The sequence below is a fragment of the Primulina eburnea genome, chromosome 6 (genome assembly GCF_022965805.1).
Source record: "Primulina eburnea isolate SZY01 chromosome 6, ASM2296580v1, whole genome shotgun sequence".
In the NCBI taxonomy this organism is placed as follows: Eukaryota; Viridiplantae; Streptophyta; class Magnoliopsida; order Lamiales; family Gesneriaceae; genus Primulina; species Primulina eburnea.
The window spans coordinates 39,195,312-39,211,913 of NC_133106.1; the positions used below are offsets into that span (position 1 = coordinate 39,195,312).

The following is a 16,602-nucleotide window of genomic DNA, read 5'->3' on the forward strand; positions in this document are numbered from 1 at the left end:
TCCTCGGACAAAAACTCTTACTTTGTCCTGATTCTAGCTACTTCACTTTTCAAGCAGCAGTCATCTAATTCCCTTCTTTCGCAATATCAACTTGATAGTATAGTATTGTAATAAATAAATAATAATGCAATATTATAACCACTCCGACTCACAAAGCTACTATGCCATCACCTCCGTCGATCCTTTGGAAACGGTGGTGAGGCTGGCCTCCTCCAGCGCAGTGGTGATATTCAGTCTAAGCTCATGCTGCATGTGCCATGCAGTGAAGAGGCTGTTTTGTGGAATGGGAGTGAACCCTACTGTTTATGAGCTCGACCAAGATCCTAGGGGTAAAGAAATTGAGAAGGCTCTCATACGGCTGCTCGGTGGTGGCTCGGCCATGCCGGTGGTTTTTGTCGGCGGAAAACTCATCGGGGCCATGGACAGAGTTATGGCTTCGCATATCAGCGGAAACTTGGTTCCACTTCTCAAGGCGGCCGGAGCATTATGGCTTTAATCCAAAAGTTTCACCAATTGGAAATTAAAATAGTGGGTGGCTTACCTGATGATGAACGTTTCGAGAATTTACTTTCTTGTGTTAAAAAGTTAATGGGAAAAACGTAGTTTAGTCTAATTTATTTTCGATATATATTTCTCTTTGTTCGTTAATGATCATATGTTGTTATGAACCAGTAATATAAGATATACATGTTCAACTATATATTGAAAATTGCGAAAGAAAACAAGATAAAAATTTTCCGTATCTATATCTATATCTATATCTATATAAATATATGAATTGAATTGTGAATTTACATAAATATCCTTACTTTCATTTAATCTTAAACATTAATACACATTTTCATATTAATCATTAATACATATTTTCTTTATCATTTTCTATCATTAATACACATTTTCATATTAATCATTAATACATATTTTCTTTCTCATTTTCTATTTCATAAAATTAAAATTAATTAATTAAAATCTATCTATATCTATATCTATACTATACTATACTAATATAAATATGTGAATTGAATACATGTTTTTTTTTTCATTTTCTATTTAATAAAATTAAAATTAATTAATTAAAATTTAAAATTCAGTAAAATTAAATTAATCTATCTATACTATACTAATATAAATATGTGAATTGAATACATGTTTTTTTTTCATTTTCTATTTCATAAAATTAAAATTAATTAATTAAAATTTAAAATTAATTAAAATTAAATTAATCTATCTATCTATACTAATCTATACTAATATCTATATATGAATGTGAATTGTGATTACATTGACATCAAATTCACACAAAATCACTTTATTTTTTTTTCCAAATTCACAGAAAATCACTTTATTTTTTTATATTACAATTTGTCATATTAATGGTGTTATTTAAGTCATTTTTTATTTTAGTTTAATAAGATCATTAATAGTGTATTTAACTCAATCAAACTAACTATTATTTTAATTTACTTTAAATTTAATTTTAAATACTTAAATTTATACATTGCCGTCAAATAATAATAGGAAGACAAAAGAGATGAGTCGGATTGAATAAAAATAAAGTGTTAATAAATATTAAGGTCATACAAAATTTCTTTCTCTCATTTAGAATAAAAATATTTTCAGACTCATCATGTGTCAATAGAAATATACGATTGAGAGAAATATTTTTCTGTAATAGATTTCAAACACTGTTTTTAAGTTATTTAGTCAATTTTTTTATAAATGCTGCTAAATAAATATTACTAAATAATATGCTCTATTTGATCATTTTTTGTTCTTGCAATGAGATAAGTTTTTTTTACCCTAGCGTTAACATGTTTGATTGTTATATGTCATTTGTATTGATCATGTAATTGTGTTTGGATTGTTTTTGTTATTTGTTTGTTTGCACAAAGAAAAGAGAAAACAAAATCAAATATCCAACAAAAATGGTTATTTTTCAATTTTTTAATATTTTGTTACTTAGTTTAAAGTGACTTAGAAAATATTAAAAAATTGAAATATTTCTTCGTTTTTACCTTATGTCTCAGAATATTAAGAGATAATATTTTTTATTTATTGGGACAAATATATTTCCAAACTTCTGTCTATAAATCAATATTTAAATTTTTTACGACATTATTATATTATCTAATCAATTTTTTTTACTTAAATTGATAGAAGACATTTTAATTTGAGTTTTTATGTTCTTGTTTATATTATTTTTGTAATATTATTTATTATGAAAATAATAGGTGAACTACAAAAATTGGTATGTCTAAGAGTCCTCTGGTAAACGACAAATATGGATAAATTATTAAAATATATAATATCCAGTAGATTTTTAGCATGCGATTTTGTTCTAATTCAATGATTATGAATGATTCTAAATTTTAATTATATCACAAGTTAACGCATGTTTTGTTGTTGCTACATATATTTTCTCAATAGTCTAATATTTTTCTATGGTTTAAGAAAAATTGTGTGACTTTGTATTATATTTTTACAGCTGCTTTTCTAAATGGTTTTATTATGATTTCAAGGCACCATTTTTCATTTGTGTTTTTTAAATAAGTGGAATGAATATCTATAAAACGATGACATTAATAAGACGTCTTCTCTTTATTTAAAAAAAATATTGGAAAATTTATACAAATTGTAAATAATATGGGTTAATATTTAATTTGAGAGTGATTTATGTTTTTTATTGCTTGTGTATACTTCAATTTCTTTGTTATTGTACTAAATAAATTATTTTTAAACTTTGAGTTATCATTTTTTTTTCTTATCGAGATTGTTTGTGTTATGATTTTTTTATTCGTTTTGGTTAGCATTGTTGGCGGTAATTGTTTTTCTGATATTATATGATGTGTTTTGTTATTTATATAAAAATAAGTATGAGAGTACACCAATCAAAACACGTATTTTGGGTCTTCTGTTCTATGAAGAGAATAATAAATGGTTTCTGTGAATTATATAATTGCTTGGTTTTTCATATATATAGTCTACGAAATGCGTCAAATTTTGAAAAAAAAAGTTTCGACAAACATAGTGGATGAAAAAAAAAGACATGTTAAATAAAAAAAAAATGTTGTGTATTACTATGTTGGGTGCGATAATTGTCCCTGTTTGGTTGAGCGGTCGAACCGTGATGCTTGAGCTGTTGTGCAGTTTAACAGATTTGAGCTGCACAATTACTACTAGCTATAGTTTTTGGTAAAGCGACAAACGCTCAGTCTTACAATTGGTATCAGAGCCAAGGTCACGGGTTCGATTCCCATTGATTGCAAGGAGTGCAATTATAGGAGGAAGATTTTTGGGTGCAATAATTGTCCCTACTTGGTTGAGCGGCCGAACCGTGGTGCTTGAGATGTTGCGCGGTTTAAAAGATTTGAGTTGCACCATTACTACTAGCTATAACTTTTGGTAAAACGGCAAGTGCTCAGTCCTACATACTATGTCCTAATTTCTGTATGATATAATTCAAGCACATTTTTTTATAGATATTTGAAATTAGGTCCAACTAAGTAACATGAAACATATACATATATATTAAATCATATTTAAAGCAAAATTTTAAGATCAAGAATGATTCAGATTTAAATTTCAACGAAACACAATGAAGAAGAAATTGAAGAATTGTATGTGTACATTAAATGTTATATAATGATTATGTTGCTACTTTATGGTTGCGCGACATATAAATGTCAATATTTCTCAATAAAATAGTTTTTCAAAAAGAAAAAATTCTTCATTCAGAAAAAAAATACATGAAAAACAAATTGTACATAATTTTCATTCTATTTATAATGATATGAAAACAATTCTAAAGCTTTGTTGACACAATATAATAGATGAATTTTGTGCATTTTATTGAGACATCGAGCCAGTTTCACTTTATTTCCTCCAATTCTCGATATATTTCGAGGTGATACGAGATTGTTTTTGTCTCTTTTTTTAGTCAAAGTGTATAACCAGCTAATTCATAACATATATGATGTAGCCTAGAAAACTCCTTGTCAAGTAAATTCACTTAGCCAAATATTGAAATTCAAATAAAATTCTACAATATTTCATCAAATTAATTTTGACTATCGTAAAATGCTCATGAAATCTAAATGGTTATATTATTAGATGAGATATTGAATAAAACAAATACTTTGACATATATTAGAATGATATCTCATATGAATATCTTAATTACATTATTCGTATCTATTCTCAAGATTTTTAAAATACAATAAATAATTTTGTATGTCGTTCTACAAGATAAAATATTATAAAACAAAATATAAACTCGCTAGAAGAAAATTTGTTTTGTTTCAATGAATAATATAATATTATGTTCTAAACGCAACAAATGAGATTGAAACTATATCATCCTCATGACATGATGCACGCAATCATTATTGCAAAGCTTCCAAAAAATGACGATCAAAGATGATTTTCTTGAATTGTGTCAAATTAAATGAGGACACAATTCTAAGATATAGTCATTTGAAGAGATTTCAAGTAATTTTCTCACAGTGATTGAGAAATAGTTGTTGAAAATTTATTAATCTTATAGCTATAGACGATCAGATATTTGCTGAGCATACCAAAATAGTTATATGCATATTGTAACAAACTACGACAAAGTTACAAAGAGTTCTTGAGTTGTCAAAATCAACCAAGAAGCATATTGGAAAGTGTGTCAAGTGGATAAGATAATTTCTCTGATTCATATACCATCTAAGGTCATGATTTTTTATTTTTTATGGCTTAGTTTGTTTCATTTGATAAATATTAGTAACCATGTTTTAATTCATTTAAATATTATCAAAATTTCGTACATATATTTTCAGCAGTTTAGGTTTTTACGTGCAACGCACGTGCATTTTTCTAGTAGATACTTAAAAATAGCCATAACGAATTGGCCCTATTGTTGCCCAAACAGCAAGAATCGTGGGCCTGGGCCAATATGCTAGGGGAGTAGAGTAAATGCTTCCTCCTCCATTCATGGGGATCAGGAGAGGCACTTGCTTTTGCCTACTTCTTCCTTCCTTCCTACCAACCAACCAACCAACTATTCACGCATTCACGGCTCCACCTCGTTCTATGTATATAGTGTGTAAAATAAAGCTAACCCACCCAGAAATCATTCTTAATGCATATCATCCAGCTTATTATCATTTTGATTATTGCGTGTTGGGGTGCAGCTCAGCCCAATTCACATATCAGGTTCTGTCTACTGTGATGTATGCCATCACCACGATCTCTCTAAACACTCCCATTCATTTCTTGCAAGGTACCAAATTCTTTATTCCACACGTGTACAACTGATCAAGATATGCATATGCATGCGTCATAAGAATTTTTTGGATTTTATTTCACTAATGCATTAACTTCTTTTTTCTGTTCATCGGGGGTAGATGTTAATATAGAGCGAGTGCAAATAAGGCCCAGAAAATATGTTTCTCTCTCGGTCAATAAAACAACAGATATCTATGGGATTTACAAGCTAGACATACCGTCAGCTGCCACCGCTACCATCTTTACCACATTTTCCATCATTCCCACTCCCTTGGCCGTATCCATACCATTGGATTCCAAACCCACCATCTCTGCCTTTTCCGTTCCCACCTCTCAGAACAACACCTGCCCTGAATTTTCCGAACCCTCCACCTGTTAGTTTGGGTGATCCAAGGACTTGGATGCCAAACATTCCACTTTCATCGCCACCGCCACCACAGCAACTACTGCCTCTACCACCAGGGGTCAACTGGGATCCAAGAACATGGATACCTCAGCCTCCCCCGATGAATCCAAGCAGCCAGAACCCTTAGTGTTGGTCCTCTTTCACATGTAATATATCACGGAATATCTTATTTCAAATGCAGGTAAGAGAAGGGCTGTACAGGGTACCGGTTAAACCAAAAACACGAATAATGAACTTTTTCCCATATTATTTGCTGCGCGGGTCGATCATTGAAACTAACATAACACATGAGATTGCTTATCTATATCTATATCTATATAAATATACGAATTGAATTATGATTTTACTCTATTGTCCTCATTAATTAGTTGTCATCATTAAATTTGTATCATTCTCTTCCTCATCTTTAATTGATTATCCTTGTATTTATTTACTCATCTTTAATTGATTATCCTTGTATTTATTGATTATCCTTGTATTTATTTAATTAACTCTTTCACTCATTTCCATGCATGTACACTTTCTCTTTCACTCACTTTTATATATACATATTTGACCACCTCATTTTTATCATCAACTTGTTGCACACCATCAAATAATTGTTAAACATCTCAACTTCTTTTTCACCAAAAAAAAAAAAAAAATCCAGTGACATATGTTATAGTACCTATAGTTATTTGTATTCTGAAATTTACAATCACAACCATACTCACGTATTTTACCATCAAATTAATCTTTCTCTGAGAAGTGCTTGGTAGGCTTGTTTGAATATTCTGATTCAATTCTTTGGTGGAATATTGATAGGATAGATTCATGTTTTATTTCACAATGCTTATATTATGTTTTCTACATGTTTGATCGATTATGGTCACTTGGAAGTTGGAAGCAGTATGTATTTTGACTCTGTATACCACACTTCGTTGATTTTTTTCCGCGACAATTTATTAAAAAACTTTGTTAGTTGATGGAAATGACAATTTAAAAATTAGAATAGTAGTTTGATTTCTGAAGTTGAAAACTTACATACACATATGATATTAAAGTTGTGTGTTTTAAAAATAGATATCTTCTGTTCATATGATTTTTATCATTGGAACAATCTACTCCAAAAACGATGTCATCTTCATTAATTGAAATCTTACACCGATGATTTATTATTGTATCTTTTTATATAAAACTGCATAACACAAATTATCATAAATTTTATTTTGTTCTTTTAATATTTCTTTAAAAATTCCCGAATTATATATACACTCCACAATAATTACATAAAATTGGAAAAAAAACAATAATTAGTTTATTTAATCAATTTGATTAAAATACTACTTTAACCATTTTTTCATAAAAAACGTTCAATTATAATTTGATAATTAACGTTTCTACAAGAAAATATCAACTAAATCATGTCGACCAAATTATTTTCCCCTCAACAAATTTGATGTTCAAACTAATTTATAATATTTTTATTTAACATAGAGTACGATCATTTAAAATTATCTTATATTACCATTTTTTTGTCTCATAAAAGTTGAACCAGTGTTAAAAAATTAATAATTGATTCTTCATTTAATTATCTTACATATAAATTAATTTATGTATGAAGCACAAAAAGTGATAAAAAAATTTAAATTTTGAGTTAGCAAAAAAAATTCTATGTGAAAATATTTTAGGTGTAACATATTTATTTTTTGTTTTCATTATAAAAACCAGATACGACATAGTTCAAAATGTATCAACATATAACTGATTTGATATAGGGGTGTTAACTTTTAATGTGACTCGAAAAAACCATAAATCCAAACTGAAAAAGTTGAAAAGAAATTGAACTAAAATGAGATACAAATCATTTTTTTTATTCGTATATAAATATTAAAAATAAAGTTTATATTGTTCAAATAGAGATATATTTGTCAAAACTAAACCAACAAAATAATAAAATTTAACTAGATAATAAATAATTTCATTTTATTTTTGTAATATCATATATTTCATATGAAAATAATTAGCCTTTATATTTCTTTTTTGTTTTTGATAATTATTAGCTTTTATATTTCTAAGTTTTACTATAACTAAAATATATATATATATATATACCGCAAAATGATGTAAAAACATAATTCCACAATCAGAGTAATAAAAAAATATTATTTCTATAGGCTCATTTCTTTAACTTTGAAAAAAAATTAAAACAGATATATATATATATATAAGTTTACTTTTGTCTCAAGTTTAATATTCATACTCACGTATTTTACCATCAAATTAATCTTGCTTAATTTTTTTTTTTTTTTTGCAAGATACAATGATTCATGGATTGATTTTCTCAAATGTCAATGAATATTTTCGCAAGTTATTGGAAACCAATAAGTGGTATACAATACACAACCCTCTTATCAAATGCATAGACTACATATATTCAAATGTCAACCCCAAATTTGAGCTGAATATACAAAAAAATACCATAGTTTCAGAGCTAACTCGGATGGTAAAGATGCCACACCTAACATGCATATAAATTCAAGGGATTTGACGAACTCGCCAATATCATGAATGCAAAAAAAGTTCTGCGTAAGTTCCCTTATCTTGAATAAATAATTTTTCCAACTGAAAATAGAAGTCATATTTATATTTATAACACCAATGAAATGTGTACATATGTGATCGGTATTACGGTATGCCAAATAAAGTCATGCCATTAAGAAATTTCACCAGACCAGATAAAACAGAAGGTCAAATGAGACAATTTATGCTTCTCAACATGAGGTAAATTTTAATAAAAAAAAATGCCACATATAAACATGCATACATATAAATTATTTTGTTTAGAATGGAAACTATTTTCGTCACTATGTGGGACGACTTGGCAATACACGAAGGGCAATTGATGAAGCGCATTGAGTTTGAACATCCTATTGTTGAATTTTCCAATCTGACTATGCAAATATTTCTCAATATGTTATAAAACAAACTTTTTTCTTCATTTCAATTTTTTTTTTTTAGCAAAAATGACTAATGTGTGATGTAAATCGAAAAAATGAAACAGATGCACAATATTTACAAACTACGCCTACAACTGCAATGATTCTCAACCCACTATGTGATATCACCAAAGAAATACAAACATGGTACATATTTCTAAATTTCTAACTCTTCGTATTTGTGAGTTATGCATTTCATTGTATAAATTGTATGAACTTACTTATTTATTCACAAATATTATTCTAGTGTGACAACTTTCTTTTTAAATATATAAAATGATATTAGAAACTAGATAAAAACACTGGAAATTTTGTTTATTATAATATATGAATGATTAAAGACTATTATTTATAATAAATTTGTAGGTTGGATGCAGACAAAAAACAAGACAAGTTAAAAGAACTTTGGGTTACGAAGACACTCACAGACGTCAAACAAGTGACATTAGATAATGTAACAAAAAACCGAGCTATGTTGACGGAGGTAATGCATTTACTGTTTAGGAATCTTATTAGTTTTAATTACTAAAATGATACAAAACAAAAACCAGATAATTTGCACATGCTAAATATTAAAAGTTTTAACAACTAACATTCAAACTAAACCAAGAATCGAAATGCTTCTTATTTTTACATAGAACAACTACTATTTGATACGGAGCAAGATAAAGGAAATCGAAAACAAAGCTACTCCATGGTATGAAGTATGTGATCATTGTGTTCGAGCTGCTACAAAAACAAACAACAAAGCAAGTTGTGGAAATTGCATCAACTATCCAATTAAGATCATTCCAAGATAATAAAAAAATACTAATACTCAACCCAAGTTTTAGATCACGGTAAAAAAAGAAGAGATGATCACTACTTTATTTCTTTATGTTGCAGGTACAGAATAACAATCACAATTGAAGATGAGAATGAGACGGTAAGAATAACATTTATTTGGAAAAATTGCAACATCTTTTGTTGGATGTTCTATTGAAGATTTCATTCAAATTCATGATCAAGTATAAAAAAAACAAAAAAATGATTTTATATCTACATAAATAGAATATTTAGATTTTCAATCGAACAATAAAAATTTGCAATGCAAGATTTACCAAATAACCCATATAAAGATTTGCTAATTAAGTCAACCAAGCTCCAAGCTCCACACATTCTTGTTCAAGTTAGATAATTCAGTAGAAATACGTGATGGAGTGTTAAAGATTGTGACAAAAAGCTATTGAGATACATGACAATTATCCAACAACAAATGTCAATATCAGGAAACAGTGATCTCTGAAGATTATCAAGCAAACTAAACAAAGCAATGTACCGCCAAAGGTAGAAAAGTCAAATGAATTTAAGCATCAACAGAAACATAAAGATCCATGAAGATGAAATAGAGATTCGAGATGACGAACCAATTGTCGTCTACAAAAAAAAAGCTAAGAAGATAAAAATCGATGGGTACAAAAAGATTTCAGGAAGTCTTCAAATCAAAGACAAGAAAATGTGATGATTTTATTTGTTACCAAATAATTATTTATCAATCTATTAATAGTTATTTTTTTTGCAAAAATATTTCGACATATTTAAATAAGATTATCATATACAAATTATCTCTATTTCTCTACGTGCAATGCACGTGCATTTATCTAGTATTATATAAATATCTTGACGTCGAGCAAATTTGTTCCAGGATTATTTTAATTTAAAATTTAAAGCAGATTAAATATATGAATGAAAACACTAGAAACAGATTTGTTTCCCGACAATGTAACCAAGACTCGCATGCTCACACCCTTGATTTACAGAGTTTGTAATTGAACGAGTTTACTAAAACTATATTACATTATATAAAAATAGGATAAGAAAAAAATAAATAAGTTAACCAATCGGTATTGCCACATTATACCAAATAACAACACAGCATCCTTGTGCACTGCAAATTTCTGGTCTTCTTCATATAAAACATTACAGGCCATGATCTCGCCACATTTTAATTTCATCTACTCTCTAGCAGCTTCATGACTTTGTCGAGCAATGCTTGAATAGTTCCAGAGGCATCCTACGGTGACAATTTTGAGAACTAAATTAAGCAAAAGAATACGCACTAAAAAGTCATGCTTGAATGAATACATTTAAATTTTTTTTCAGATTTTCTTCCACTATATATATTGCGCCGGATTCTTTCTTCCAAGAAGGAACTAACAAACACCTCTTGTTCCTCATCCATTTTCTACATCTTTTCCGTCGCTTCTTGAAGCTGAACCCCGAAACAGAAAAGTTCATCTCATTATTGAATTGAGTTTGGGCAGATTTAAGTTCAAGCGGTCAGAGATTTAATAAAATAAATTTATAAATAATGTGATTAAATTCAAATATCACAACATCTAAAATCACTAGATTTATCAATTATCACAATATTAGCATAATCAATGACATAGATCAAGTATAAATGTTAGCATGGAAATACATAAAAGTGATTCAAGAATAAAACATACATTTCCAACTGGTCATCCTAATGACTTAAAAGAGTCTAATAACAGACTTTCAACCAAATGTTAAATCGCAATGAAAGTCATCACTTTATTTCAGAATAATTCAAATTAACCTTAGTCTGTACATAAACTTAATCATTTCAAATGAGTCAATGCTCAAACCGAGTACAAACTCCCACTGTACATGCATATCATCTATATGGATAACATCAATGTGTGTCGTATGCCCGTAAACATCTTGGGTGGCCAACCCATGACAAACACATCAGCAATTATAGAGTTTGCAATAAGCTCAACTGACACACAACCACACCGAATTATTTCTTTCTAACTAGAGACTCCGTGTCAATATATTTTGACTTTGAAAAGCCTCAATTGTTCTCTAAATATAATATAGCAGTTTTCTTATCTCAATTGATCATCAACGGTTTCTTTTACCAATGGTCATTATCGGTAATAAAACTCCGCAACTTTATTCGGAGTCCAAATATCCAACTATTTTCAAATGTTAGATATCCAATATGTGATCATAAAATCCATAGTTTACTTTATGTACCGCATAACCAGATTAATGATTCAACGTTGTCTGGTTTTTTAAATATATGTCCAACATTCAAATGATGTACACAATACCAAACGGCGTTCTCTGTAAATACGAAAATTTATACCACCTGATAAAATTTATACCACCATATATGTGGACATAAATATCAATAACCTTCATTTGAGCCGATTATTTTCTACATAGATATAAACACTTTTCTTTTGTCACTTATTAAGGCTGCAACCTGGCCAAAAAATGACTTCCTTTTGGCAGACTATTTTTCGCATAGATATAAATACACTTGAAGAATATGTATTGTACCTAAAATCTTGCTAGAAAATAATATTCTTTTGGGTCGATTATTTTTCGCATAGATATAGACGCCCTTTAAAATCATTTATTGCGTTTGCAGTTTGGCCAAAAAATAGTCTTCTTTTGGGCCGGTAATTTTTTCGCATAAATTGAAAATACAATTTATTTGAACTTTAACAATATCCGCATATATTAAAAATCACTTTATTAACATGAAATTTAAATTTAACCAAATTTGATATACAAGATATTAATTTCACTTAAAATTTTCATACGAAAATTTAATTTAGAGCCAAATAAAAAATATAGAGACCGTATATACAAGAAATAAAATATTTGCACCTTATAATTATTCATTAACAAATATTTTATCGAAATAAACAAAAACAATAAAATAATGAATAGTTACATATTAATTATATTTCATGCAATTAAATTTTGAAATGGCCGAATTTAATTTCATATATAAGAATTGTGGAAATGACCCTTGTTGATGTACTTCATCATTCAGACATTAGAAAGAAACTCGTGTCGGGTTTGTTGTTGGTCAAACATGATTTTATGCTTGAATTTCAATCTAATAAATTTATATTGACCATGAATGGTCATTTGTAAGGAAAGGGTATCTGGATAAGAACCTCTTCAAAATGAACGTAATAGTGATCCTCCGCGAGATTGATGTTGGCAATAAAACTAAAACTTCTATTTACTTGATTGAATGTTCTGATTTATAATACGTTACATAAATTTTAATACTATGCGGCGTTTAATGACAGCACCAAGGCACGTTGTCAGCTTCCATTATCAGACACCCACAAAGGTGGCTCCCCCAGGCTGCTTTACATTTACAAGAGATGGGTCGCCTGCATTTACACAATCTATGGTAGTTAACTCGAATGCTCTTGTTGTTAGCTTCCTTCGATGTTGATTACATTTTTTCTATTTCCTTAGGCTTTTGGGTGTGATAGCCGATGGTTCGGGATATTTATTCTGGAGAAAAGTTGCCTCTATGTCGCAATTGCTAAAAGGATGCAGAAATCTGCCAAGTACTCCATAGCACATCAGTATCTGGTGCTAAAAGGTATCAATCAAGGAGAAGAAAGAACATTGAAGCATTTGCTAAATGAAAGAACTTAGTTTGTATCAAATCGTCACAAGGCAAGTTCCGCTCGCCATTTCTTTGGGTGTCAAGAAAAATCAGAGCCAAAACTGATTTACTGAGTAACTCCACCTAGTTCTTTTTCTCCCCACTTCTTTTCATATTGTTTCAAACTTCAATCCATAGATCATAAGTCAACCACTTAAAATTACTGAAACATCATACCACAAATTCGAGTTCTATCTGAAATCTACATATCAACGGATGTATTTTAATTTTTCAAACTGGATTATAAATAGGAAATCATTCAAGAAAAATCTGCATGTCTGTATCCTAAATGCGCACTCTAAGATGCTAAAAAAGGAAGTAGACTAAACCCCACGATCGTTAACAACTAAAGCATATTTTTAGGATCCCCGCCTAGTTCCATGCAATAAATAGTGTTCAGTATCACAAACTGAACAAAGTCATGGTAGTGCTCCAAACTCCACGAACTTGTGTACCAACACCACTATTCAGATTGGTAATACACAGAAGCTAATTTTGTGGAAGACCTAGTGGTCATGCTGGAGCTCAATGGTTGCTAGCACGGCAAACCTAGGATCATTGCGGAAAAGCTGCGGGAACAACCAAGAGCTCTTTGAAAGGATTTTGAGAAGAGAAGTCAGAAACTATTTAATTGAGTGAGCATGGAAACTAGCTCATCACTTGAGGGTCGATCAGCAGGCATTTCTGATAGGCATACAACAGCAATTCTGACCGCCATTAACATCTCACCTTCTTCCATCTCTTCCCCCAAAATGCTCTTGTCTAGTGCTTCTCTAGCCTCACCTACTTGCTGCAAATGCCGAAGCCACTGCCCCACACTTCCTCCGCTGCCGGCTTCCCCAAAGAACGGATCCAATGGGTCCCTACCCGTTAATAGAACACCCAAAATAACCCCAAAGCTAAAGACATCGCTCTTATCTGTATACCTGGAACAGTAAATAAAATATTTAACGGCTAGCATCAAAATATGTCAAAATATGAGGTGCAGCTGCATAGAGAGATTTATTTTCTTCTTTTTGGGAACTAAATTTTACCAGAAATAAAATGGGAATGTAAGTGGAGTACTTCAATTAATAAATTGTTCTAACAAGTCGTATCTCAGACAATAAGGGAATACTAGCTTTACACTACCAATCAACAGAAAATTTAGTCTATTTGCATTTAGCATTCCTAAGTCTACAGCACTTTCAGTTGTTTTCAGAAGTTTTCACGCCATAACATTGCAAGTGATACGGCAAAAATGGAAACAGAAACAATTTTTTTTGGTCATAAAGCCTTCAAGGTTCCTGTTGTCAAGCATCTGCGAGCGACATAGGAAACTTCAAGTAGGAATGCAAGATGATACTACCGTTAATGGGTAAGGCTACCGAAAACCGATAAACTTGACCTTAATAGGTAATCTACCCATGCGGTAGCAGCTACCCTTCCAGGCTGAGACTGATACTACATAAGTAACATAGACATAAATGAGCCCACAACTTTATTCTATATCTAGTTACAATGGATGCTCAAGTTGCATTAAAAAAAATACAAGAGCCAATATCGCAGGCTGCTCATGGAAACTTCATACCTGCAACTTTGAATGCATTCTGGTGCATTGTAGCCTGATGCTGCTCTATAAAAATTAGGAATTACAGTGGCCAACCCACAATCTGCCAACCTCGGCTTAAACTCCGCATCAAGGATTACATTAGACGGCTTCAAATTGTAGTGCAATCTTTTAGGATCGCAAGTAAAATGAAGATAATGCAGCCCTTTAACAATTCCAACAGCAATACGAAGACGGGTTTCCCACTTAAGTTGCAACTGATTCTCCCGTACTCTTTTTGTGACATCTGCAAGACTTCCGGTTGGCACATAATCATAAACCAATGAATACCCACTTGATTCACGGACATAAGCTCTCAAACTCATCAAATTCCTATGTCTTAGGCAAGAAAGAGCTTTTAGTTCTTGCTGTATCTTTTTCTTTGTTGCCTTGCTCTGAATCTCAGGAGAACAATCGTCAAAGAACTCGAGTCTCTTGACAGCAACAGTGAGGCCATTATCAAGGACAGCCTTGTAATACATTCCATTGGGGCTTGACCCCAGTAATTCGGGTTCGTTAGAGAGAGCTGATTTTAGTGTCTTGGAAGGAATTCGGAGAGAAAACACAACGGGGCCTTTAATAATTGGGGTCCTGTTAATATATTTGATGAAGCACCTGACTAGCAAGGCGAAGAGAAAAGCACATACCAGTCCTGTTATGATGCCAAACAAAATGCTCAAAGAAATCCTCTGAAACTCATTCTTGAAGTTTTGCACATGAAATTGTAGTGGAGGTCGACTCATCCTACTTGCGCATTGTGCAGAGATGATATTCAGGTAGAAAATAAACAGGACGACCATAGATAAGATTTCAAAGCCGCAAATACCAGGTATATGTCTCTTCTTGTCCATATAATAGTATAACATCAAGATATACAGAGGGCACAACCTCAAGGAACAAACAACTCCGTCTCGTACCAAACTTTCAGATATCTTTGGAGCTGAAGCTAGGGTATAATTACTATTGACGAAAAACTAGAGTACACTTGAGCTCAAGCGTCTTGAGATGGATTTAAACCACCCCATTTCCCCCAGGAAATATTAAGCCTCCACGTTGTTGAAGAAGGATAGGGTTTTTAACAGTTCCTGTAGTGATCTTCAAGCCCCAAATGGGTAAAGATTGAAACTTTATCAATCCGGAAACTACAGAAAAACCAACTTCCAAAACTTGAATAAAGAACGGTGTGAGAATCAGATGATAGGATTTTGCGAGGTATTGAGCGATTTAAGGAAATGGAACCATAATAGCCAACTCTGTAACAAGAGTATCGTTTCGCCTATCTTTCTTGTCCAGGTGATATTTTCATAGTGGAAATGGAACCAGATACGCTCTTTTGCTCGAGTTTCTCGCACGGTGTAAACGGAGCATAAAGGAGACTTAAAATTTTAAAAACATAATACAAAATAAAGAAATAATATAATTTGCGACACATGAACCAAATTCAGTGTTTTTTAGGCTCTTTCTTGTTTTTTCACTATTCAAAAAGAATACCATGGAACATTCAAATATTTTTTTACCGAGGAAATAATCTCTTACGACTATTTTGAATATTTTCAGTGCAGAGATCTAGTAATTCATGGAAGAGACTGGGAGTGGGTGGGGCCCATGAGTGTCGAACAATGACGTCCGTTAATTAGTCGAAGAATGATTTGGAACCGTTGATTTGTCGACACGGGAATTTACGGCTTCGGGCATGGTTATAGTGGGTTTGTCTAAGTATGTGGAAATAAGAATACATCGGCTTTAAGGAAAGCAAACGAATTTGTAATCACATCACTTTCAATAGGAGCGTGATTATTATCATGATGATAGGATACATTCGCATCGCATGCGTCTCTACTTAATTGTTTTGGCTTTTGGGCAACTTGTACTG

At 31.0% G+C, this 16,602-nt stretch overlaps 2 protein-coding genes and 1 long non-coding RNA gene across 3 annotated transcripts; 1 reads left to right on the forward strand and 2 right to left on the reverse strand.

The window, feature by feature from the left end:
- LOC140833643 (glutaredoxin-C1-like) lies at positions 1-615 on the forward strand. The gene has a single exon (XM_073197972.1). The coding sequence runs from the start codon at positions 125-127 to the stop codon at positions 494-496; it is 372 nt and encodes a 123-aa protein (XP_073054073.1). The 5' UTR covers positions 1-124; the 3' UTR covers positions 497-615.
- Positions 616-10,412: 9,797 nt separating this feature from the next.
- LOC140833644 (uncharacterized) lies at positions 10,413-10,907 on the reverse strand. The gene is made up of 2 exons (XR_012118512.1): positions 10,777-10,907; positions 10,413-10,705 (listed from the first exon to the last, which is right to left on the reverse strand). It is a non-coding gene; the product is annotated as an uncharacterized lncRNA (long non-coding RNA).
- A 2,488-nt stretch (positions 10,908-13,395) lies between these two features.
- LOC140835250 (inactive leucine-rich repeat receptor-like protein kinase CORYNE) lies at positions 13,396-16,237 on the reverse strand. Its single transcript, XM_073200739.1, has 2 exons — positions 14,712-16,237; positions 13,396-14,067 (listed from the first exon to the last, which is right to left on the reverse strand). Exons 1-2 carry the CDS (start codon positions 15,593-15,595, stop codon positions 13,758-13,760), a joined length of 1,194 nt encoding a protein of 397 aa, XP_073056840.1. The 5' UTR covers positions 15,596-16,237; the 3' UTR covers positions 13,396-13,757.
- Between the last annotated feature and the right edge of the window lie 365 nt (positions 16,238-16,602).

Excerpts from the sequence above, each read along its gene's own strand:
- LOC140833643 (XM_073197972.1), top strand. The coding sequence starts at position 125 with ATGCAATATTATAACCACTCCGACTCACAAAGCTACTATGCCATCACC.
- LOC140835250 (XM_073200739.1), bottom strand. The coding sequence starts at position 15,595 with ATGTTATACTATTATATGGACAAGAAGAGACATATACCTGGTATTTGC. Across the intron at positions 14,068-14,711 it reads GAATGCATTCAAAGTTGCAG|GTATACAGATAAGAGCGATG; the intron begins GTATGAAGTTTC and ends TTACTGTTCCAG.